The 23,783-nt window shown below is 54.7% G+C and overlaps 3 protein-coding genes across 3 annotated transcripts; 1 reads left to right on the top strand and 2 right to left on the bottom strand.

Annotated features, from left to right (window-relative positions):
- Positions 1–674: 674 nt before the first annotated feature.
- CGCA056_v002749 (E3 ubiquitin-protein ligase TOM1-like) lies at positions 675–13,045 on the bottom strand (the record flags this gene model as incomplete). The annotated part of the gene is made up of 5 exons (XM_037318006.1): positions 675–769; positions 826–5,100; positions 5,151–5,705; positions 5,754–12,933; positions 12,998–13,045. 5 exons carry the CDS (start codon positions 13,043–13,045, stop codon positions 675–677), a joined length of 12,153 nt encoding a protein of 4,050 aa, XP_037183858.1.
- A 4,903-nt stretch (positions 13,046–17,948) lies between these two features.
- GYP5 (GTPase-activating protein GYP5) lies at positions 17,949–20,924 on the top strand (the record flags this gene model as incomplete). Its single annotated transcript, XM_037318005.1, has 4 exons — positions 17,949–18,128; positions 18,162–18,543; positions 18,604–20,804; positions 20,862–20,924. 4 exons carry the CDS (start codon positions 17,949–17,951, stop codon positions 20,922–20,924), a joined length of 2,826 nt encoding a protein of 941 aa, XP_037183857.1.
- An 855-nt stretch (positions 20,925–21,779) lies between these two features.
- RPS8B (40S ribosomal protein S8-B) lies at positions 21,780–22,467 on the bottom strand (the record flags this gene model as incomplete). The annotated part of the gene is made up of 2 exons (XM_037318004.1): positions 21,780–22,336; positions 22,404–22,467. The coding sequence occupies 2 exons, from the start codon at positions 22,465–22,467 to the stop codon at positions 21,780–21,782; spliced, it is 621 nt and encodes a 206-aa protein (XP_037183860.1).
- Positions 22,468–23,783: the final 1,316 nt, after the last annotated feature.

Here is a 23,783-nt window from a genome sequence, read left to right as displayed (position 1 = left end):
TCACCATACTTTCACACAAAGTCTTCTCTGAAGAGCTCTGTACTAGATGGACCACTCTAAACGCACTTGGTAAGAAATGAAATTGGGATTTACAGAAGAGAGAACAAGCCACGTTCCCACTCAGCAACGCCACTAGTTCTCTATCCTGACCTTCGTACGGCTTGCTCACTCACAGCAGATCCATGCCTTTTTCCCTTCGACCTTTCCCCTTCGGAAAGGGCCGGGCTGGTCGTCAAGCTTTCGACCACTCAGATGGATTTTGGGGTAGCAATTTAGCTGCAGGCATCAACCGTCGAAGCTCTGTCACAAACTTTCATGTACTATAGCACAGAACCAAGAATTGTCGTCTAATGGACTTGTTGAGTACTCTACATACTAAGCCACCAAACTCAAGAATACTACCTTGCATTCCAAGCGGCCTGCACTCCGCAAGGACACAGCCAGCATCTCGCGTTCGGGACCGAAACAAAATGAAATGATGAGAGCATCGGGCCTTGATCGCCTTCGCCTCAAACATATGTATATGCGGCCCAGGGTCCAATGATGACGCATCTCCGCTGAATAACACACACAAGTCATCCACTCCAGTAACCATGTCCTGTGTCGCCCTTCCTCAATAATGCAAATGCTCACGTAAACGCAATTACCATGGTCTATGTCTGCGCGTTCGCGTCTTATGCAAAGCCGAAGTAGTCGCTTCCCGCCGTGATGGCCTTCATGACTTGTGCGCGAAGCGTCTCGTAGCTCTCGTACTCGGGGAGATCAAGTTCTGTGTAACTCCGTTAGTCACCTGTCATTGATGTAACATCTATGGGGAATACTTACGGTTGAAGCATGTGTGAGAGCTGGGAAGGCGCTCCTTATTGCCGTAGTCCCGATGGATATTGAAACGGTTAATTCCATTCATGCCCTCCAATTCCTTGAATCCATTGAGAGGCACCTTACTGGTGCCGGTGACGAATTGCAACAGCTTAGCCCGCTCTTCCTTGTCAAATGACCGAATCGCTCGCCAGAACCACTGTATTTGCTGAGAAGATGGGGTGTAGTTGTGGTACTCCGTGTTGCTCTTCCAGTCATCGACGTCGATGTCAGGCAAGCCCGAGATGAGCAGTTCAAGCTCCTGCTCGTTGAAGATAGAAATGAGGTCGGCCGGAATGATGTCGTGGAAACCCTTGAGGAAGTGCTCCATCTGTTCCCGGACCGAAGAGAGAAGCTTGTGCTCCACCACCAGTCTCACGTAGTCGTGCTTGTTCTCCTCGGTGACGGCAATGTCTCGGCCGTTGGGGCACAAGTCTATTGTGCGAGTCACGCCAAACTCGTCGTCTTCAACAGAGAAGGTCTCGGTGATGATGTCGGTGATGTCATTGTCAAGCATCCATACGAGCGACTTGTAGTAGTCTGGGTCAAATGACTCCATATCCTTGACAGATACAGACTTGCCTAGGATGCGCTTGTAGACTGCACGGCTGAAGTAACAGTCGAGGACTCGGCCCTCGTAGAGAGCTTTGCCGATGATGCGTCCAATGAACTTGAAGAACATGAGATGCTCATCGTTGATTCCGCTGAGAGAGTTGGGGTGGAACGTGGTGCGGTCAGAGGAGACGGGAGTGAAGAGTGCGTAGTTGGCGTCGAACATCTGTCTGGACAGGACCTGGAACCATTCGCGAGTCACACCTCCAGCGTCAACACCTTCTTCATTGTGGAAGCGAATGTTGAGTTTGCCGTACTTCATCTCATCGCCAGTCTTGAAGTAAAGCGACTTGAACGAGTCATGGAAGACATGTTCGCGACGGACGGAAAGCTGGAGCGCGGGGAATGACGGCCGCTGGTTGCTGTTGGACCGGCTGTGGACGCTGCGGTTGAAGTAGTTCCGCTTGTTGTCGAACTCCAATACCTTGGGATTCTTGACGAGGAGCGCAAAGGTTCCCGACATGAGCTTGGGGCTATTTCGCACGAGCTCGTTGAGGATGCGGCGATGGTCCTCTGTGAAGGTGAAGAAGAGACCAGCCATGCGGTTCTCTGGGGGAGGACTGGAGAGCAGCATCTCCTTGCTTGATTGAGCCTGCGCCTGAGGATCGTCGTTCATGGCGGTGTTCTTACACACCACCATGAGTGACTCGATAAGAGGCAGCAGAATCGTGGCAACATTGACCATGTTCTCCCTCTGGCGGATGGCGCTGAGACAAGCGCTTAGCTTTTCCCACATGGTGGAGAAAGTAGAATTGTGATACAGGGAGGTAACGAGGTCCTGCTTCTCCGTCTTGCTTGCCTCAGCCTCCTCATTACCGGTCTTCTTCTTGCTATCAAAGAGATGGTCCAGGGCAGTCAGAACACGAAGAAGCTTGTTCTGCTCAGATGCTCCAGGAGAGAACTTGGCAAGAGCGACTCCTTGGATCTCGGTTCCTGAGGTTGCCTTCTCAATATGAGGAAGAAGTTCATCAAGATCCGCGACGATGTTCTCGCTAAGAAGGCGAGCTTGACGGACCAACTCTTGTCCGAAGGTGGCCTTGGCTCCAGGAATGGCAGACAAGTTCTTGATGGCTGAGATGGTGTTTTGGAAAGTCTTGGAGCTGCATTCACGAGCCACGAAGATCTTGACAACCAGCGTCAGGTTGTGCGGCGGAATGATCGGGACTTGCATCTGCTTCGGCCCCTTTTGGCTTGCATCCGACTTGTCGTTGCTCTTCGTGCTCTCTGCCTCCCCAGCAGCCTTGGGTTCTTTGCTGTCGACAGCGGCAGGAGGCTCTGTGGCCGTCTCAGCTGACGGGTGCTCTGTGGATGCTTCGCCAGCCTCTGCTGCGTTCTCCGCGGCCTTCTTTTCCGCGTCTCGGGCGGCTCTCTCTTGCGCATCCTTGCGTCTGCGCTCCATAGTTGCCAGGGGCACAGTGATCTTATTCAACAAATCGGCCAAGTATGCCATGACTACTGAGCTCTCCATGACCAAATCTCTGTCGAGGAGAGTGAGAAGAGAGTTGATAGCGTACTTGTGAGACTTAGAGTCCTTGGTCTTGCCTTTGCGGCTGAGCGTGCGCTTGAGAGAGGACCCAACCGTTTCATGCTCCGTGAGAAACAGCATAGGAATGTGCGGGTTCTTCGCTGACAGATCCTGCAAAAGGTCCAAGCACTGGTGAACAACCATGAGAGGGGAAATTTCTGAGTTAGGCTGATGTTGTCCCGCGGGAATGAGCGATGTCAGAGTCCGCTTAAGATTCTGAGGCGTCCTCGGGTCGGTATCCTTGTCCTTGGGCTTCTTGGCCTTCAGAGAGAGCTGACTGAAGCTACGCTCCACAGCATCCATGTCTGTGCTGCCTTCTTGGAGAATCAGCAGAATGGTGCTGATGACCTCGAGGCGGTTTTGACGGTTTTCACAAACATCAGCCAGGACGCTGAAGAGATAGTTGCGGATGGAGCCGATCTGCGAAATGAACATCAGACGCAGAAGAGTCGCGACTCCAGGCTTGTCGAGCATCTGGACAACTGTCCTGCGCTGAACTTTGTTCTCGTTGTTCTCCACAGAGTCAGGTTGCGGCGGACCAGTACGTCGTGCGGCTATGGGCGGGCTTCTGCCCGTGACGGCGGGATGGACGGCATGCTGTTGAGCAAGGAGGCGCGCTTGAGCAGCCATTTCAGGAGGCAAGTGGTCCATGATGTCCTCTCCTTGGTCCATGAGCACCTGCTGACGCAGTTCTGGAGGGAAAGTCAACAAGATACTAGCTGGGTCCATGTCCACTGCAATCTGGTCTTGTCCTGCGGTCGTTGCCTGGCGGCGCTGTTCGTCTCGCTCGCGCCGGCGGGCCTCTTGTCGCTCTTGTTGAACTATTTCGAGGCGGAGATCCTCAGGGAGGGCATCGAGGAATTCTTGGAAGACCTCGCCTTGCTCGCCGGCGGCATGATCTTCGCGAGCCTGAGAGCGCCGGGTGCTGACGGTTTGAGCGATGACCTCCTCTCTGAACTCCTCTGGGAGAGCAGCCAGGTACTCGGGATCAATGCCAAGCTCCGTCACATCGACTTCCTCACCCCTGATAGTTGTGAGAACACGGTTGGCATCGGCAGCCGCGTCGTCGGCAGAGGGCACAGCTGGCTCCTGGCTCTCAACACCTTCCATAGCATGTGGATCACCTGCGGATTGCTGGGCTTGCTGGGCAGACGCTGAGTCACGTTCGCCAGCGGCGGCAGCGGCAGCGGCAGCTTCGGCAGCGGCGCGTTCTTGTTCCTCACGCTCTTCGGCCTCCTTCTTCTCGCGAGCCGCCTTCTCTTCGGCTTCCTTGGCTTCCTTGAGCCGTCGTGCCTCTTCCTCAAACTTCTTGCGCTCCTCTTCACGGATCTTGCGTCGCTCCTCCTCCTCAGCCTTGAGCTTCTTCTCGAGCTCCATGGCCGGCGGAACAAGCTTGGAGAGGAGAAGATTGATGAGCTTTTGAGCCTTCTCCACGAAGTGGGCACCGCCAAACACCATTCTGGCTTCCTCTTGATACCGTTCAAACGTCGACTCCGGGGTGAACGCAACAGCCTGTTGAGGCTCGTGATACGTCGTCTCACGGCGGCTGTCTGCTCTAGGCTCGCGAGGAGCGACGTGGTACTCACGCACCTCTCCACGTCCGTTCTGCGTGATGGAGAGATGAACGGCAGGCTGTCCGCGCATGACTGGCAGTGATGCGACGAGGTCGTTAAGAATCGCAATAGGACTGTTCGACAATTGCGCACCAGGGCCGAAAATCTCGGGAGGCAGACGCAGCCCAATCATGCCAGAACCGGGCGGGGGTCGAGGGGACGACTCTCGGCCTTGACCGTTGCGGCGCAACAGAGGGTTCACACCGTCGTCGACGTTGTTAGGCACAGCGCTGGGCCTGTGCCGCGGCGAGAAATAGCTCCTGAACTCTCCGAGTGGATCACGGCCGCTGCCAACCATAAAGCCAGGCGGGAATGGGCTTCGGTGTCCATGACGGTGGCGATGAACGTGATGAGGGTGACCACCAAAAGGCTCAACAACCAAGGTGTCCCAGCCGAGAGCTGCTGGTAGATTGGGAGGTGGATGGTCGTGGGGGTATTCTCCTTCGTAGATGAGGTCGTCTTCGTCCATGTCCTCGTCGTCGTCTTCGTCATCTAATTTTCATTAGCGTTGTCAAAGGTTACACGGGAGGCCGGGGTCTCACCATCGTCATCGCGCCCGTCGTCAACGTAGTGATCGCCAAGATCATCCATGTCGTCGCCTTCGTAATCCTCAGGATCCATGACAGCCCGAGCAAGATTGTCAATGATATCTCCAGGTTCCATGCCGTGCATATGGGCCTCGTCAGCATCCTGGATCTCGGCTTCATAATCGACATCTTCGTCATCGTCATCTTCATCGTCCTCTTCCTCGTCTGTTTCTTCGCTCTCCCATCCCGAAGCGCCGTCGTCATCAATGGGGTTGCCATCTTCGTCAACAATCTCCTCAACGACATCAAGATGATCTTCCATGTCCTCCATATCGTCAGAGTCCATTTCATCGTCTTCGCTCATCTCATCATCATCTTCATCCATGTCATCGTCTTCGTCCATAATGACCTCGACGACACCAGGTTCTCCGCGAAGACCCTCAATCTCACCCATCTCGCCAAGCTCTTCGTCTTCGTCGCTGACACCTTCACCGTCATCGGACACGTCTTCGTCGCCATAGTCGAGCTCGTCGCCGTACTCGTCGTCGTACATCTCTTCATCATCATCCTCTGCAATCATATTAGCTAGATTTTACCTGGATTCAATCAGGATCTTACCGTCTTCATCTTCCGACTCGTCGTCGCTTCCACGAGGCTCAAGCATGCCCAAAGCGGAGTTGCGGTAGAGGTCTGGCGTTTCCTCTCTATCGTCATCCATGTCGGACATTGAAGATGTAGAGATAATCTCATCGTCCGCGGTCTCGGGAAGAGATGCCGACGGGAGGACGTGGGAGCGGCTCAGTTCCTTCGCAGTGTCTGTCAACACGCGCAGCACTCTGAGTACATACTTAATGGCACGCTTTACGCCGGCGTGGCCCAAGTCAACCTCTGCAATGGAAGAGGTCAGCTTGTCGAGGTAGCCCTTCTCATACATCATCCTGCGCAACTGGGCTTGCGATCGTCCCTGAGGAGAGTCTAGCGCACGTTGAGACGTCGACTCCTTGTCCTTCTCACCGATGATGTGGTTCATCAACTCGGCAAGACACTGCATCTTGGCGTAACGCGTGTCAATGGGCTCCTCTGGGGTAGCGGCACGCTCGTAAGCCTTGAGGATTGTGTCCAGAACGAATTTGCGGACAAAGAGCAAATCAGGCTCATCATCGTACTCGAAACGGTCGCGGTTCTTGTCGACGCCCTTTTCTCCAGTTTTGGCTACCAAAGCGACCAGTACTTGTTGGGCCTGGGCAGATGTTGCTGCTTTCTTCTTGGACAGGATGCTATCGCCGCTGTCGCTGAGGCTGCCCTGACAGAGGAGGTCGTGAATGAGGTAGTTAAGGACACTTGACCGAGGCTTGACAGGCGTGTTCGTCTGCAAGGGGGCGCTCCGCTTGAAGTTGATGAACTCAACCTTTGTTTGATTGTAGCTTTGGAGAAGTTCCGCAATGCAGTTGAGCAGGAAACAGCGGTAGATGAAGATGGGATGATCCTCCGCCTTGAAAACGGGCTTGGAGGATTTCTTGTCCTTGTCCTTGTTGTCCGCAACGTCTTGGCTGTCAGTAGCGACGTCTTTTGATGCGGTCTCCAAAGTTGAACTGCTTGCAGATGGAGTGGCTTTCAGATCCTTCGCAGGTTGTGCTGCCTCCTTGTCGTCGACCTCGCGATAGTTGAGTAGCTCGCAGAGAAGGAAATGGATGATGCCATGGGGGTTCTCGACAACCGGACGCTTTGATTCCGCTGGCTTCGGTGCATCAGCCATCTCCTTGTCGTCCATCTCGGTTGACTGCTTGACATCGTGGATAGACAAGTCTTCCGTAGCCTGTACAGCAGGCTCCACGCTCGCGTCCTTGACTGTCGTAGCGGTGTTGCCCTCCGTCTCAACTTCCTTGAGTGCTAACTGATGGGCCCGCGTACTGCCCTCGCTTCCTGGAACATAACGAGAAAGCTTGGTTAGCTCATTAGTAACTTCCACGAAAAGATCTGGAGACCGCAGCGCGAGCGGTGCCATGTTGCGCAAGTAGGTGCTGAGATCCAGGTTTCTCTGAGTACGCTGGGGGTTTTCGAAGAGGCTGCGCACCTCAGCACGCATGATTTGCTTGAGCGTCTCTTCGTCCTCGACAATGTGTCTCAAGATAGACATGATGCTGCCAGTGGTCTTCGTCTCTTTCAAACGAGCGGCACCTGCCCCTGCAAGTTGCTTGGCCATAACAAACAAGCGCTGGAGATTCTTCTTTTCTCCAACCTTCTGCGCGATAGAGGGCTTGCGCGTGAGAATGACAATCACGCGAAGGACGGAGGTGGCAAGTGTCTCCTCCTTCCCAAGAACAGGAAGCAGACGAAGTATAGCCTCCAGTAAGTCATTGCGCTGACTGTCCGAGACGATTGGGTTGCGGGGAGGAAGGACCGCTGGCGTGACAACCTCATTTTCGTTGGCAGGCGGTTTCCATAGGGCCTCCATCGGCTGCTCATCGTATGACAAGAGCAACTCGACGATCAAGAGAATGTATGGAATCCAAGGAGGCAGTTCTTCGCTTGAAGTAGGCAGAACTTTGAGATTAAGGAACGACACGTACTCGTCGACCTTCTCTCTCAATGTATCGATGTTGCACTTGAAAAAGCTCTTTTCTTGCATCAAAAGAGCCAGTAGATGAGCATAGGCAGCGATGCTAGTTCCGTTAGACTTAGACTCGGTATCGTCGAATGATAGTGAAGTAAGGGCGTTGGCCAAGGTTGCGCCAACCTCATCCCGGACTTCATCATTTTGCTGGCGGAAGACCATAGCGCTGATGAGCTCCGAGAGCTCAATGGCTGACTGCGGGTGTGCTCTGACGATGTCCAGGGAACGGTCGATGAGGTTTTCTCGCAATTTCGCCCGCTCGTTGTCGAGTTCTTCCTTGGCTGTCAACCGGGTCTCTGTCTTTGTCTCCTCAGGGGGGTTTGCTGGCGCAGAGGTGCTAGACCTTGCTTGAGTTTCGACGGCCCCTGCAGGGCTTTCGGTATCAGCAGCGCTCCACTCAGCCGGCGGTGCTGGCTCTGCCTGGTCACCCGGCCCTGCATCATCAAGGATACGGTCCAAGACTGCTCCGGGCCTGCTGGCGAGATCCTGGTCGACATCGACAGCCATAGCGTCTGCGTCGGTGGGAGTCGCAGAGGCTGGTGCATCTTGCTGGCTAGAGGATCGCGATGGCTCGGGACGAGTAGGCGGCGCGTACGCATCCTCGGCCGGGATGGAATTGCGTCGTCCGGCCTTGCCAGCCTTGTGAAGGCGGCTGTACTCGAGAGCCCATGATTGATTGCCGTTGGCTCTAAAGACTGCCTCACGAGCAAGTTCTTCATCAGCTCCATCCTCAATCAAGGAGTCGATCAGCCCGGTGTGGTTATGCCAGCCAAAGGGAACTGCAGTCTTCTTGAAGACCTCAGACACGGGCTTGTCTCGGGAGGAGCCTTCGTTTTCGGCGGTGGAAATGATTTTGAGGATCTCGATGATTTTGGCCACCGCCTCAGGCCGCAGCTTCTCGATCAAAGTGGTCTCCCAAGTCTCGCGGATCACTGGGAGGACGGCCATGCGAACCTCAACGACAATCTGGTGGGAAATTGGCGTCTCGGGGCGTCTCTCGGATGTTCGAGGAAGAAGTGAGAATTGCGTCGTAGAGTCTGCAATGTTTTTGCCATTGACGAGTGCGGCAAAGAACTCGAAAATCTTACCGAGTCCGAAAGAGGCAACCCTGGCACTGGCAGTGGTGCCCGCGTCGGAATCGCCAGATTCTTTGCACATCTCTGACTTGAAACGTCGAACCATTGAAGTGATAACCTCGAAGCCGCCCTGCTCTGCGAAGGCAATCAACACAGGCATAATGATCTGAACCGAAGATCGGTCGGCAGAAGATCGGGACGTGTCCATCAGCATCTCCGTCAGAGTGTGGAGCATGATAATCCAGTAATGATACTCCTTCGCCGTGGGCTCAGTCAAGGCGACAGAGGGCCGCAACTGGTCGAGAATTGTTGCGGCAACTTGCCTAGCAAGATCGACATGCTTTGGTCGAGAGTAGCCGTCACGCTCGCGGCGGGGGAAGAGTGCCTTGCCAAGCTGCTGGAAAAAGGGGAACGTCGACGGCACCATGGAATGAAGAAGAATGCGCAAGGTTTCGTAGTTGCGATACCTGGACGTGGCTTGCTCCTGCTTGGTAGGTACCTTGTGCTGAAGAGTGTTTGGGCTCGCAGTTTGAGCGGTGGTTGCGGCTGTACCAGATGCATTGTTCTCTGCCGCGGTATCATTCTCCGTGTCGACTTCCGCAGTCACTTGGGGAACCGTAACATCGCTTCCGGGTGCCGGCCGCTTCGCCCACCAATGTTGAGGGAGCACATTGTGCTCAGCACCTTCTTCGGCCAATACCGCCTTCAGAAGAGGTCCCAGCGACTTCAACAAGTCCAGATAGTAGTCAAAGACGTTGATAGCGTACAACTGAACCGAGTTGGAGCGCGGCGACGACGTAAAACACTCGTAAAGTGTCTTGATCAGCGACTGTGCAGTAAGCAAAGCCTTGACCATCTTCGTGCCTTGCAGGACGAGGTCCTGAGTCTCCGTATCGAAGCTGCGTACTTCCTCGACCGTCAACTTGTCGTCGGGGCTGAGGAATGGGGCGAAGAAGGGAGTGTCCTTTTTGTGCTCGGCAAGCGGTCTCAGAATCTCCACCGAAGCTTGCGCGCGCTTAAGAAGGGACGGCAGACCAAGCACCGGGGAGTGTTCAACTAGCTGTGAGATGACGAGATGCAATGTTCTAGAAGCATGAGAGTCGCAAAAGTCATGCGGCAAACTGGGAAGCTCTGCAATGTCCAGCAACAGCTCAATACCACCATTGCTGATGAAGTATGTCTTGAGCGTGTTGTTATTGAAGTACGCCGAGAGGAAGCTGGACAGAGCGTAGACGTAGGGAGTGATGTCGTCGTAGGCAGTAGCAGACGGGGACGATTCATTGCCTGCGGGCTTCTCCGCCTTTTCTGATGGCCCAGCCGCATCCGACATTTCCACGTCCAAGTCGGTCTGTGCGGCCTTCTCCTTTTCTTTTGACCCAGAGGCATCAAGACGGCTCCTCAGGCTCTCGTCCGCTGCAACAGGCTTCTGCGTTCCATCGTTCAAAAGGAGCTTGGCCCCCCAGTTCGCAGTCTGGGCCTTGTAAATGCCGAGGGATCTGACTCTGGCAACCATATCAATAACCGCATTCGAGATCGGGCGTCTCAGGTGAGGATGATGTCTTGCAAGCTCGTCAAAGCTAGCGCCGACATTACTGGCGAGATGCGGGTCGGTCTCCATTGTGTTGACGTGGGCGGGACTCTCAAAGATTTCCAGGAACGACTCGAAAGCTCGCGAGGACACCACCATCTTGAGACCGGCATTGTTAAGGCAGATGGAGTTGAGAACCTGCGGAACAACGTTGATCGCGTCGGATGTGGGCAGAATACCCCGGGCCAAAGGACGATCGTGTGAAGAGGCCAGTTCGTCCTGCGGAGGCGGGTGAGGTCTCTTATCATCAGATTCAACATGGACGGAAGCGTCGGAGGAATCGGGACTGCTGCCGCCCTCGTTGTCGCCACGGCTTGCAGCTTCCTGCTCCTCAGACTCTGGAGGGGGCTGCACAGCTGGCTGATTTGTGACAGGCTGGCTCGTGATTGCCTCGAGGTAGCTTACGATCATGCCAGACTCGGAAATAGCAGCAAAGCTCGTGGGGTCATTGTTGATAAAATCGCTGAGAACGGTGACCGTGCTAGTCCAAAGGACCGAACCGAAGCGCTTGGTATTCTGCATAATCTCTCGGAGGCTTCCGAGCAGTTCCGACTTATCCACGAGGTTGCGCAAGAGTCTGTCGGTGTTACCGCCATAGCTGTAAGAGTTGGTCATGATGTGATGAATGAACTTGAGGACCCATTTCAGGGTCTGCTGCTGGTTGTAGGGGATCTCATAATCGACGATTTGGCTCTGGTTTTCAGGCTTGTTTCCTTTGCCTGCCTCAACCAACTGCTTCGCCTCCACGACAGTGGTGACCAGCAGGTCAGAGATGGCATCAAGACCGGAGCCGTTAAAGAAGCTCTGGAAGGCATTCTGGTAGGACCAGATCAGGTTGTCAACGAAGGAAAGGATCATCATCTGGTTGCGCTGGGCAACGTCGGATCTTATCTTCAAGATCTCCACCAAAATGTCCATGAGACCTGCGGTCACCATCTCAGCACCAATTCTAGTAGACATGGCAAGGTGAGTCGTCAGAGAGAACAGCTTTGTCCGCCACTCATCGACTTCCGTTGTTTGAATGCCGCGATCGGGCTCATCCGTCTTCATTCCAGCAACTGCCTTGCGAATAACATAGAGCAGGATGCCATGGTTGACGTTGGCATTGAGTGCTGACAAGACATCCTGGTATCGGGCCGCGAAGTTCGAGATGGCCTCAAGCAAGGCCAGAACGATGGACTGGAGCCAAAGGGGTACTTGGATTGAGCCATCAGCAGGCGGGTGAATGAGCTCCGCCAACTGGTAGGCAAGCTGGTAACGTCTGGTCTCATCGTTGTCGTGACGCAGTACCTTCTCGACGAACGTGGTCTCTGGATGGATGTACGCGAGATTGTTGATCGCAAGTAATCTGATGGCTAGGACTTGCTGCCTTGACTCGGTGCTGCCCAAGAGAGCCTTGGCAACTCTCAGCCGGTTGAGGACCTCGTACTTGGCAGAAGCCGGCATGTCGGCCGGACATCTCGAAAGCAGATCGTAAATAGAAGTAGAGGCAACGACTGACTGCGGAATGTCAAAGATTCTTTGACTTGAGCTGGCGTGATCATTCGTAGTGCCGGGGCTCCGAACGCTCAGAGGCGAGGTGTCGTCTGCGGCAGGCTGACGGGCCGATCTGGGCGTGTTATGTTGAGATCCAGCCGTCGTGCTGCGTCTCAGAGGAGTAGGCGTAGTAGGGACACTAGACGCAACCCGATCCGCAGGCACGTGAACGGGCTGTTCGCGAGATGTTGAAGGTGCAGTGTAAGAGACCTTGATGTCCCCCCAGCCATGCCAACGTGCGTTGTCTGCCGTCAGAACAGAGCCCAGGTCGTTGGCGAACATGACAGCAGCGTTCTTCTGGCTCGAAACCTGGGCCTTTTCCTTGCCTTTGGAAGCCGATGTGGGCGTGCTAGTAGCCACGGGATCCGAGAGGCTTACGATAGGAGTCTTGGCGAAGGGGAGGGCAAGAGCGTGGACACGATCCAAATCGATCTGGTAGTGGTTACCCAGAAGTGCAGTACTGACGGTGCGCGAAGCGTTTCCTATGCGCTTGACGGAAGCCTGATACCGCTGAGCCAGCTCGGAGCTGACGCGAAGGGTGGCGAGCAGAATGGACAAGACTGTGGTATTGAGCAGCTTATTCAGGACCATGCTGCTGGAATAGATGCTCCGGTTGCCGCAATGCTCAAGCAGCACACGGGTGAAGTTGAGGACAGCCTCGATGAGTTGCCTGTCGCCATCTTGATTGTATCCCAACTTGGAGAGCCGCTCGGTATCCCATGTCTCGTCGCCGTACGATTCGGTCTTGGTACCTGTGTTGAGAAGCAGCTCGCAGGCGAAGTCGCGGCCTTGAGAGCCCTGGTCGAGGCTGTAGGTGGTGCAGAAGCAGTCCAAGATGTTGTCGAAGCGGTTGAGAAGTGGGATCCAGTGGTAGAGATCACCTCTGGGGAAAGGCCATCTCGTCGGAAACTTGGCCAAGTGGTCTGGGAGGAGGGGCAGGGGTGTCGAGCATGCCGACGTGACGAAGTCCTTCAGCCATGGAGACTGGGCGAGGTAAGCAAGGTGACGGGCAAATGAGGGAGGTCTACGAGTTGGAAGGGGAACTAACCAAAGTCTCGGCATGCTTAGGCTGCATCTGCTTCGTTATCTTCCCCATCGTGGGCGAGGGCGGCCAAGCCGCAGGTTCATAAGTGCAGCCTTGCTAGCTAGCCCGTGCCGTAGAAAGAAGTCTCGTTCGCGCAACAGGGTATGTCGTAGGCGGTGGCGCAAACGGAGTGGTCGCGAAAAAGGGTATCTCTTTGGATGGCGTCAAGGGATATTATGGAAGACGTTAAGAGTTTTGCAGTCGTGAAGTCGAAAAAAGGCGACCGGGTGATGATGGGAGAGCTCGGGTAAGGTCGATACAGAGAGGTGCAAGGCCGAAGGTGCAGGACGTCCTTGCAGGGCTACTGTACAAACAGCTTCGCCGAGCGGTCAGTTGAATCGTTGGCGGGGTACGCGTCGCAAGGAAGGTGACGGTGATTCCGAGCTAGCAGCAGGAGGCTAGAACAGGCCGTCGATCGCAACGAGTGTCGGGTGTTGGAGGCGGGAGGAAGGAAAGGTGGAAGGCGAAAGGTGGGATGAGATGTTGGAGAGTTTGGTGGAAAAAGAAGTTGCAGATGTCAAATCGGTATGGAAAGGTAGGTGCGGTTACAGTGGGCCCTTTGCGTAATAGCAAGGAAGGTAGAGGTAGAGGTGGGAGGCACTACTAGGTCCCGGTCTGGCAGGCACCTCAGGTATTAGGTAGCTTCCAAGGCGGGCAGCTCTTCCCAGGTGTAAAACGTGGAGGCACTTAATTTTTTTTTTCACTCTCGGTTGGACTGGCCTGAAGAGGTGTCTAGGGCCAGTGGTGTGTTGCGTGCACCACCTCAATCATCCATTCGATCAGCTAGAGCGTGTGTTGGGAGAGAGAAGAACCTGGAGCGGTACTGGCTCATTGGTTGGTGCAGACCAGACGGCGACGCAGATGGACGGCAAGCAGGAGCAGGCGGCAGGCGGGATGTTTTGGCGGGCAGTAACATCCCTCGCCTCAGTAAGAGCCGACCGGGGACACTGTGTAGCAGTGGGCTGCCGGGCGGTAAGGCTGGCCAGGAATTCCGGCCGGACACAGTGAAAGCGGAACGCTGGACGGAGAAGAAAGAAGGATAGCGGGGGAGGTGCGCGCACGGTCCATTACACGCTTGACTTTTTAGAAAGAACGCGGTCGAAAGAAGGCAACCACCTCGGTACGTACCGAAGGACCGACCAGCAAACAGGAGGGCCGGGACATCACCTCAGTCACATCGCACTTGCAGAGGCAATTACTTCTTTCCTTATCATGCATATGCCTCCATAGATGTGTGCCTAACATTCAATATTCTTTGTCACAGCCCGGAAAGAAAGAGTGAGAGAAGAAGAAAAAAAAAATCATGGATAAGGTAACAGGTATCTGCCACCTCATCTCAAATTTTGGCAGCCCATGTGGCAGCCGCTGGCCATGTCACTTAGCGGGGCAGCTAGCCGGCTGGATGGATGCCTCAGCTAATGTGAGTTGAGGCAAGTACACAATGCGCTGTATTCATGGAAACCGCCTTGCTTTGGTATCCATGGCTTAATGACAACCTTTTTGATCGATTTGCGAAGACTGATATACTTGTCATGGCTATTTCCTCGAACTGAAGCCCACGTCCAATCCGGTTCGCGAGCAATAGCCTCAATGAACTTAGAAGCATCAACGTGCAGTAGAATATGACACAACACTGGATCTCTTTAACCCCACATCCTACGTAGGCAGTGTCTGTAGACCGGCGTGCAATGATAAATCACAGTCACAAAAACTCAACGGCACAGGCCAGTGTCATCATTGGCTTGTCAGCTTGTCTGCCTTGTTGCCCAATTCTTCCACTTTTAAGCCAAGCCCATACTCCTCATTTTCAGACTGACTCTCCATTCTGAGGCATTTGTCTGCATGGAACTACTGGTACATATTTCGCATGGGCCGTGACGTATGTAACACCTTGATGCCAGAGAAGAGTGTTGTGAGAGAAATTCGAGAAAGTTCACCAGGTTCGCCTATGCATGTGTGTGTTGTCAGTCCTACTCCCCAAGTTCTGGACGCTATCAAGTTGCAAAACGAATCAGACAGTCGTCTCACTACACATAAATCGAGGCTTCCAAGTCCTTCTTTATTTCAAGCTATGTTTCTGCAACCTACACAGTTAATTCAAATTTTCTCGGAACGTCGCGAAGATGAACCACGTGTGCTGAATTCCTGCACCTAGACCGTTGGCACGTGCAGGACAGCATTGGCTAAGAATAGACAAGATACCTACTGTTATGATCGTGTCAAGACAAGCATGGATGTCTCATTATTTATCCAAACAAGATTGGTTCGCCTGCTCTCCTCGCCATCAGGGTGTATCTCTTTCGTCTTCCAGACAAAGTTTTCATCTAGTCAGGCGCAGAAGCGATCTCAGCATCAACATGAGTGAAGGCGCATCGTATTCTTATTGATGAGTCAGGCAAGTTGGGTATGGCAGCAAGCAGCAAGGCTCATGAAGTCGCGATGCCAACCTGGCTGTCTGGGTGTGGAAGGGTGCACAAGATACGAACCACACCACCACAATGTAATTCGCCATCTGACCGGGTCGCATCGCAACGTAAGCTTGCGAGAATTTTAAGAAAACAACATCTCGCATGTTAGTAGAGTTCATTAAGAATTATTAAAGAGTAATGCTAGTAGTCAAAGTAAGCGAGCCCTTCTCAACGAGTTCAGATGAATCTCCAAACGCGAGTCAACAAAGCATCTCGACTCGCGATCCATGAAAGTCACGCTTTTGACTCTTTCGCGATCTCATTAGCGTAGTTTCCCTATAGCTCATTGTTTCCATCGGAGCTATCTCCACATCTCCTGTTCATCGGCAGCACATGACATCGAGTGGCTGAAGAGCAACAGCCTCCAACCTCTGGATACTGAATAATGGCGCTCACGTGGCTCGCGCCCAATCTTTGGATGTGGCTGGTGCTGTTCGAAGAGGTGATTTGCGAGTGGCACTGCAACATTCCAATGCCGTTAGACGAGACGATGAGTGCCGGCGGCGAGTGTGAATCAACCAGCAGGGGACGGTAGCCCCCACGAGCCAAGCCAACGTGAAGGAGGGAGCCTCCTTGAGTGCCAAGGCGGTAAAACGAGGTTGAAAGGTGAAGTCCAAGGCAACGGCAGCCCACCGGCTTCCTGGACGGCAGGAGAAGCGCCCTCGGTGCGGTCGACCGCCGAGCCGGCTCAGCCAACACAGCAGAGTAGACGCGGCGTCACGCCGGACCTGCGGGCCCTCGGAAAGGGGAAAAGGGCAGGGGCGGATGAGATCTACCGCCGATTGCAACGGCGTAGGAATCTGCAGATCACACCAATGGGGAATGGCTGGAGATACGGGTGTTCTACTCTGGGAGCCGCTGGCTGAGTGAGACAAAGGCAGGTACCGGGCAGGTACTCTGTATCCTGCCAAACCCCCAATGCTGTGCTTTCAGCGGCGAGCCATCGTGCCATCCAACAGACTTGTGCTGCAGGGGCGGCGGCTGCTGCTGGGCTGAACAAGCCCGTTTGGAGACAAGCTCGTCTCGGGAACCGCCCACGCATGCTTCAGAGAGAAACAAACAAACAAAAAAAGAAGCAAGGCGTCATGCTTGGCCTCGTCAGCCTGCCTGGCCTTCGTGTCTGGTTGCTTACATGGGACAAGCTGTCGTGAGTGGTGTCGTCCGATGTAGGTGACTCGTTTACCTTGGGGAATAAACTCTCATTTCTACCAATATTCCACGAACGTAAGCATTGATGGCATTGATGACAATGCGCCCAAGGTCACCGAAAGGCCCAGACCGCTCGTTGAGGGCCGATGAACCAGCATAGAGATAGCAATGATTCCGCCTCAGCAGTGCCACAGGGAGAAACAGGAGAAACAGAAGCTTCTGGGGGGCTGAAAAGGGCAGGAAGACGGGCGTGGAAAATGGTGGGCAATTACCAAGAAACACCAAGTTCCCTGCCGCGTCGATCCCAGCAATTTCCTTTGGCCGGGCCTGGTTGAAGGGCCCTGTCGTTCGTTGTGGCATTTTCTCCCTCTGAGAACTTGTGAGTGCGGTGGAGGGGACGGGGGGTGGCTTGCGAACCTGGAAGTTGCTGAGAGCCGGTCCCAAAGATGAGGCGGCATTGGAGGAGGAACTCGAAAGTCACGGCAGCCAGACCCCCGAAACAGAGAACGATCCCGTGCCGTAGCGGCACGCTAGCCTGCCACTGGCCGGCCGTTTACTGGACGTTTCCCCCCCCTTTCCCCTCCCTAAGGTGTGACCCTGGCCCCCAGCGAGAGACCGGTGGTGGAGCTTGTTCAGGGTGCTGGGGACCGACACAGGGGATACTTGATGATTTCGAGCGAATACGGGCACGCTTCTGGGCTACCGCAATCCACCTCACTCAATTGAGGTGCTGTCAAGTGAGAGGTTTCGCTTCTGAAGAGGGCCATGCTGATATTTGGTGGGCGCATAACAGCCTGTAGGTACATTTCCCAGGTCTCCATCTGCGGTGAGGCTCAGCTTCGATTCCCCGTAACCCATCTCACCCAGCCAGAAGGAAAGAAAAAAAAGGGAGGGAGACGCCTACCTACCGTAAAGTGGCTATCAACCCTCGACCCTCGAATCCTCCTCTGTCCTTTGACTCTCAACTCACCCGTCTTCCTGGCAAGCGCAACGACACAAAACAACACAGCACATCCCCGCGAGCACCTCCTCTGCACCCCACGATACACAACAAAAGCTGTGTCCTGCAGCCTGCACCTTGCCACGAGTATTCTTCAGCAGCAGCAGCAGCAGCAGCACAGACGAAACAGTGTACATTGCCGTTGCCCAGTGCTGGACCCCATCTCCATGGCCACCGCCTAGTTTCAAGTTCGACCTTGACCCGAGGACTCCTCAAAACCGCTGCACTCCTCCACGAACCTGTCCGAATACCCCAAATCGCGGTCTGCGAGAGTTGACCTGCAATTCTCGACGACACCATGTCCCAGCCAGACGAGCCCGTCAAGTCTCCGATCACGGCTACCAAGGATAAGAGGCTATCGATCGACTCCGACTCCGACTCGGACAAGGAGAATGTAACGCCCCCCGTCCTCCCTCCAGACACGTCCGAGCCCTTGGAGATCCTCTCGGGGCTCCTGCCGTCGCAGCGGCGCAATCCAGTAGGACATGGTTGGCTGACACTGCTGGAATAGTCACAGGATGATTTCGAAGACGCCGTCGTCGATGTCGCCGAGGTAGCTGAAGTCGCCGAGGTCGCTGAGGTGCGCTCCCTTACCACGAGGACGCCCTCGGTCTCGAAAGCACCGCCCACCGAACCCCCCACGGAGCCAGAGTCCCCGAAAAAGGAGGCAGAGGAGGCAAAGCAGGCACAAGAAGAGGACAGCGACGTCGAAGACGACGCACCCCCCACACCCCCAAAGGACGAGCCGATAGTCGCAGATGACCTCAAGAGCGACGAGGAAGATGTTGAAATCAAGCGGAAGCCTTCTCCAGTCTCCCACCGACTTTCCAATACCTCCAATTTGGACAATGTCAATCTCGACGACGACCACACCGCCGCCCCACAGGAGCCAGGTGCGTTTGTTTCGTCGCATGAACTGATTGACGTGTGTCAATATGCTAATCTTGATGCAGCGCCCAAAGCCAGTAGCCCTCCTCCCCCTAGAGTGCCATCCAAGAAAATATCAATAAGCAGCATCACTGGCGCCCTGCCCTCCATGCCATGGTCGCCCCCCGCCGATCCGTCTCCCGCTAAATCTCCTATTGCACCTGCTGCACCCCTGCCGCAAGCCGTTCCAGCTCCTCCTCCTGTCCCCGTATCACACCCAGGTCCTCCGACAAGGAAGCTCACCAGCCCCTTCGCCTGGCTGTCACGAAACAGCGGCAGCAAGGAGAAAGAGACCTCCCCACCGCCCGCCGCTTCGCCTCGACGGAATACTGCCAGCTCCATCGCCACGTTGACTAGCAATCCTGAGATGATGCTCAGCAGGCTGGACGAAGAGGAAGGTGACGGCAAGCACGGTGTGGCCCGACACAGCTTGAAGGATCGCTTCAAGATGGTCAGGATGCGGGAAGAGGCAGGCATTACGCTCGACGATGACAAGACGCCTGTCCCACCGCCAAAGGGCCTCGGCCTGTCCACACCTCCCGCTCAAAATGGTGACAAGGAGCTTGGGGCAGAACCGCCCAAGTCGCCTCTGCCAACAACACCGAACCCAGCACTGGCCCCCGGAACAGTATCTGGAGTATCGGCAGGTCCCTCTGACATGCCCGATGCCCAAATTGACTGGGACCTGTGGCAGTCGGTGGTGTACGAGGGTCCGGCCGTCGTTGCCCGTACGAGCGCCGAGGATTTGAACAGGGCTATCGCCACTGGTATCCCCAGTGCCATTCGAGGAGTAATTTGGCAGGTCCTGGCGCAGAGCAACAGCGAAGAGCTCGAGATTATGTACAGAGAGCTCGTTGCCCGTGGTACAGACAAGGAAAAGAACAGGAACAGCAATGGCACCCTCAGCTCGGGTAGCAACGGTTCCCTCAGCATCCAGAATGAGGCAGTCAACTCTTCCGCCTCATCCATCCACTCGGAGCATTCAGCAGTCAACGGCAACGGCATGCCTTCACCGAACGAGAAGAGCGCCGAGGCCATCGCGAAGGCTCAACAGGCCGCGACGGCAGCCAGGCAAAAGAAGCAAAAGGAGGATGCTGCCATGATTCAGAAGCTGGAAAAGACCATCCGACGCGATATGGGTGCGAGAACTAGCTTCTCCAAGTACGCTGCCGCCGCTGGGCTTCAAGAGGGCCTCTTTGGTGTGTGCAAGGCGTATGCTCTGTACGACGAGGCTGTTGGCTATGCCCAGGGCATGAACTTCTTGATCATGCCCCTTCTGTTCAACACGACCGAGGAGGAGGCTTTCTGTCTGTTGGTAAGGCTGATGAACCATTACCACCTGCGCGACCTGTTCATCCAGGACATGCCCGGTCTGCACAAGAACCTCTACATCTTCGAGCGTCTGCTTGAGGACTTCGAGCCTGCTCTGTACTGCCACCTTCGCCGTCGCAGCATCTCGCCTCACCTGTACGCAACCCAATGGTTCCTGACGCTCTTCGCATACCGCTTCCCTCTGCAACTGGTACTGCGCATTTACGACTTGATTCTGTCTGAAGGCTTGTCGGCCATCCTGCGGTTTGGCATCGTTTTGATGCAAAAGAACGCTGCCAACCTGCTGGCCATTTCAGACATGCAGCAACTTACCGTGTTCCTGAAGGACAAGCTCTTTGATGCCTACATTGACCACGCGCCGAGCGCAGGAAGCATTTTGGAGAATGGCTTCTTTGGCAGCTCTAGCGCCAGCCAAGACAAGGAAGTCTACCGTGCCGACCAGCTCGTCAGAGATGCCTGTGACGTCAAGATCACACCCGAAATCTTGAAGGCATACACTGCGGAGTGGGAGGAGAAGACGAGGACGGAGAAGGAGCGCGAGCAGGAGCTTGAGCAACTTCGTAACGCCAATATCAACTTCGCCGTCAAGGTGCGTAAGCTCGAGGAGCGTGTTGAGGCCTACGATAGTGAGCAAGCGGCCCTCGCGACCGAGCTTGTCCACACCAAGGTTGAGAACGAAGAGCTCAAGGACGAGAACGAGAGTCTCAAGGGCCAAGTCCGCGAGCTGCGCAACGTCATCGAGAAGCAGCCGGAGGAGCTCGAGAACGCCTGGAAGCTGGAGCGAGATGATCTCATGAAGCGCAACGCGAACGTTCACGAGGAGAACCAGAAATTGGAGAAGGAGTTGGCAGAGCTGGAGGAGGAGCTTGTACAAACGAAGATGCAGTATGCTGAGGTAAGCACATTCCGTCCGCATCCACCCTGTTCTCGACGAATGCTGACCACCGTCCAGATCAATTCTCAACATGAGACCCTGACACGCAAGTGGACGGACCTCAAGCGACAGTTCGCCTAGAGTGATATGCCGATATACAACCCTGGCAGCCCCAGAAGCAGAGTTCATTGAACATCTTAATGTACAAAATTAATGATAGCTTCCCATGCAAATGGGGTTTCGTGTGTGTTTGCTGGCCCAACGCACATCAGGGCGGCAAGCTGGGTGATGGCGGTGAGGAACCACGAGCTGAGAAGCGGCGGTTGTTCATGTTTGATATCCCACCAAACGCACAGGAGACAACAACAGAGAGTAGTACAAATAAGTCGAGGAGAATCATACATGTCGGTCAATACATGTCCTGACACGGAGTTACAGTTGGAGCCCACAGACCCGATTTTCACGTAGGGTGCCCTTGCTAGGAAAAGGGAGGCAGGGCCGCGCACGGGAGGCAACCGGCCAGGTTCTGGTGCAGTTTCTCTGTACTTAGACACACAAGTTACAACATGCACAATACGTACAGAGACAACCCCATGGAACATCACTGGCAGAGATTTACAATAAGTGGACGCGGAGACAATGTGAATGAAGCTCAGGCGGGCAAAAACTTGGTGGTATAGTCTTTTTGAGTTCTTCCTAATAACCCAGATCCGTCCGTCGGCACGGTTTGATATTTCCCGAGCCTACTTTCGCTGTAGACTGATTGACGCCCCCTGGATGCTTTTTTGACCAGACGACGTTTTAAAAAAAACCTCTTGAACACCAAGAACAACCGTTGCCCGATAAAAACGTTGTTTTTCATTCCCGTTACACGTGGCTCTTTCGTTAGAGAAAGCCACGGGGGCCATCTAATACAACCCAAGATTTTTGATTCATTCCATCCCTTCCCACACCACGGTGAACACCATGCAGCCAAACTTACGAGGCGCACGACATTTACTTGTGGAGCTTGCGCTGGTAGAAGGCGAGCTCCTCACCCTCGAGGATGTAACCGTCGCAGCGGCCGGACTGGCCGGGACGGGAGGAGACGACGGCGTACAGGCGACCGGCCTCGAACTGCTTCTCGAGGGCGTTCTCGACCTTGCCCTGGGCGGCGTAGCGCTCGGCCTGCTTCTTCTCGACGGACTTGGACTTCTTGACCTCCTCAGCCTTCTCGCCGGCGGCGGCCTGCTGCTTCTGCTGGCGGCGACGGCCGAGGGCCTGGCCGTAGTGGGCCTCGTACCACTGGCGGAAGGGGGCGGCATCGATCTGGACGACGGCGGACTTGGTCAGGGTGTTGGTGCGGACGAGCTCGTTGTTGGAAGGGTGGTAGGCGACGCCGATGACACGGGTCTTGCGGGTGCAGCCCTCGGAGGCCCAGGCGAAGTTGCCGGAGTCGAGACGCAGGGCGCGGTACTTGTGGTTGCCGCCGCGGGTGCGGACCGTGTGGACTCGCTTGGGGCCGATACGGGTGCTGGCACCCTGGCGACCGGCCTCGAAAGCGCGCTTCTTCCCTGTTGGACAGAAAGGTCAGAACGCATGCTTGGTTAGAGCATACGGGCTTTCGGATGTGTTACGCACGGTAGTAGGCGCGCTTGGCACCGGAAGCGGAACGCTTGTGACGGGAATCTCTGGAGATACCCATGATTGCTTATGCTGTTCGGAAGATGGAGGGGTTAGCGACTGTTTTTTTTCCTTTTGGTGGCTGTGAATGACAGAGGAGAGCGGTAGGGAAGGGAAGGGGGAGAGAGAGAGGAGTTGATAATGCTCGCCAGGGAGATATCGCGAATTCGCCCTCGTGATCTTTTCTCGCAGGAAAATGTTCGAAGAGAACCGGGGAAATCGAGATACATCGCAATTCGCTTTTGCGGCCTGGCGCCTTTTTCTCTTCGTTCTCTCTCGTATGTGTGTACGATCGTCAACTAACCTGATGGTGACTCAGATGGCAATCGGTTGTTGGCCGTGGGGTGGTGGTTGTCGAGGTTGTCGGGGATGAACTTTTCGTAGAGTTCAGGATGAGTGGGAAAATTCGACATAATTGTGCGGGCTCGCTAGCTCCATTTCGCTGTGCACGGACCATGCTAGGGCATTCTGGTTCGACCGTTCATTGGTTTTTCGGTGTAGATGGGTCCATACTCGGTGAGCGCTATCGATAAGCAAAAAGGGGCCAGTTGACCCTCGCCTACATGCCAGACCGAAGTCTTCACCGTTGCTGAGAGAGCTCTTAACAACCCTCCCCTGCTTGCGCTTCCGCAGACGATTACGCAGGGTTCTGTTTGTTCCTCGGACAGCTCATTCTGATAAGTCTCTTGCCACCAAGCGGCTATCGTAAGCTTTCCAACAGTGACATGTGAAATTTCTACACCTCAAATCCTTGCCAGCACACCTCAATCTCGAGCAACGGGCAGATGCTACCTCACTAGCCTCATCTATCCATCACACATGACGAATATGATGTCGCCGGCTGTTTGATCGGAATGACTGCAAGAGGCACTCATCTCATGTCTCGGGGATTTCATTCGATTCTCGTTTGTCAACCAATGTTTGAAGCAAAGAAAAAAAGGGGCGCAGTGGAGGCCTTCCCGTCGTTTCTGTAACATCAAGCAAGGCGGATCAAGACATCAAATCCGAGCCGGATCCGGGATGTGTCTACAAGCAAAGCAGCCGGCCTTCGGAGGTTGTGCGCACTTTGGCCGAACGGAAAACCCGGGCTTCTATCTCTACACACCACCAGACTCCACACCGCAAGAGTCGGATCTCTCAAGCATGGACTGTGTCAAACTCGTTCTCTCTAACGGCTTGACAGGCGAGACATTACATGCAGACATCGGGCACATCCCAAGTTGGGTTGAACCGCTTCCAAACGCCAACAGTTCATGGGAGCGATCGTCTGGTCAGTTCTCGGAGGGCTGAGAGTTTGTGTGAAAAGTTCCAAAGAAGTGAATTCAGCCTGTTCATGCA

This window comes from Colletotrichum aenigma (genome assembly GCF_013390185.1).
Source record: "Colletotrichum aenigma strain Cg56 chromosome Unknown KSG_Cg56_contig02, whole genome shotgun sequence".
Taxonomy (NCBI): Eukaryota; Fungi; Ascomycota; class Sordariomycetes; order Glomerellales; family Glomerellaceae; genus Colletotrichum; species Colletotrichum aenigma.
This window is presented reverse-complemented; position numbering and strand designations above follow the sequence as displayed.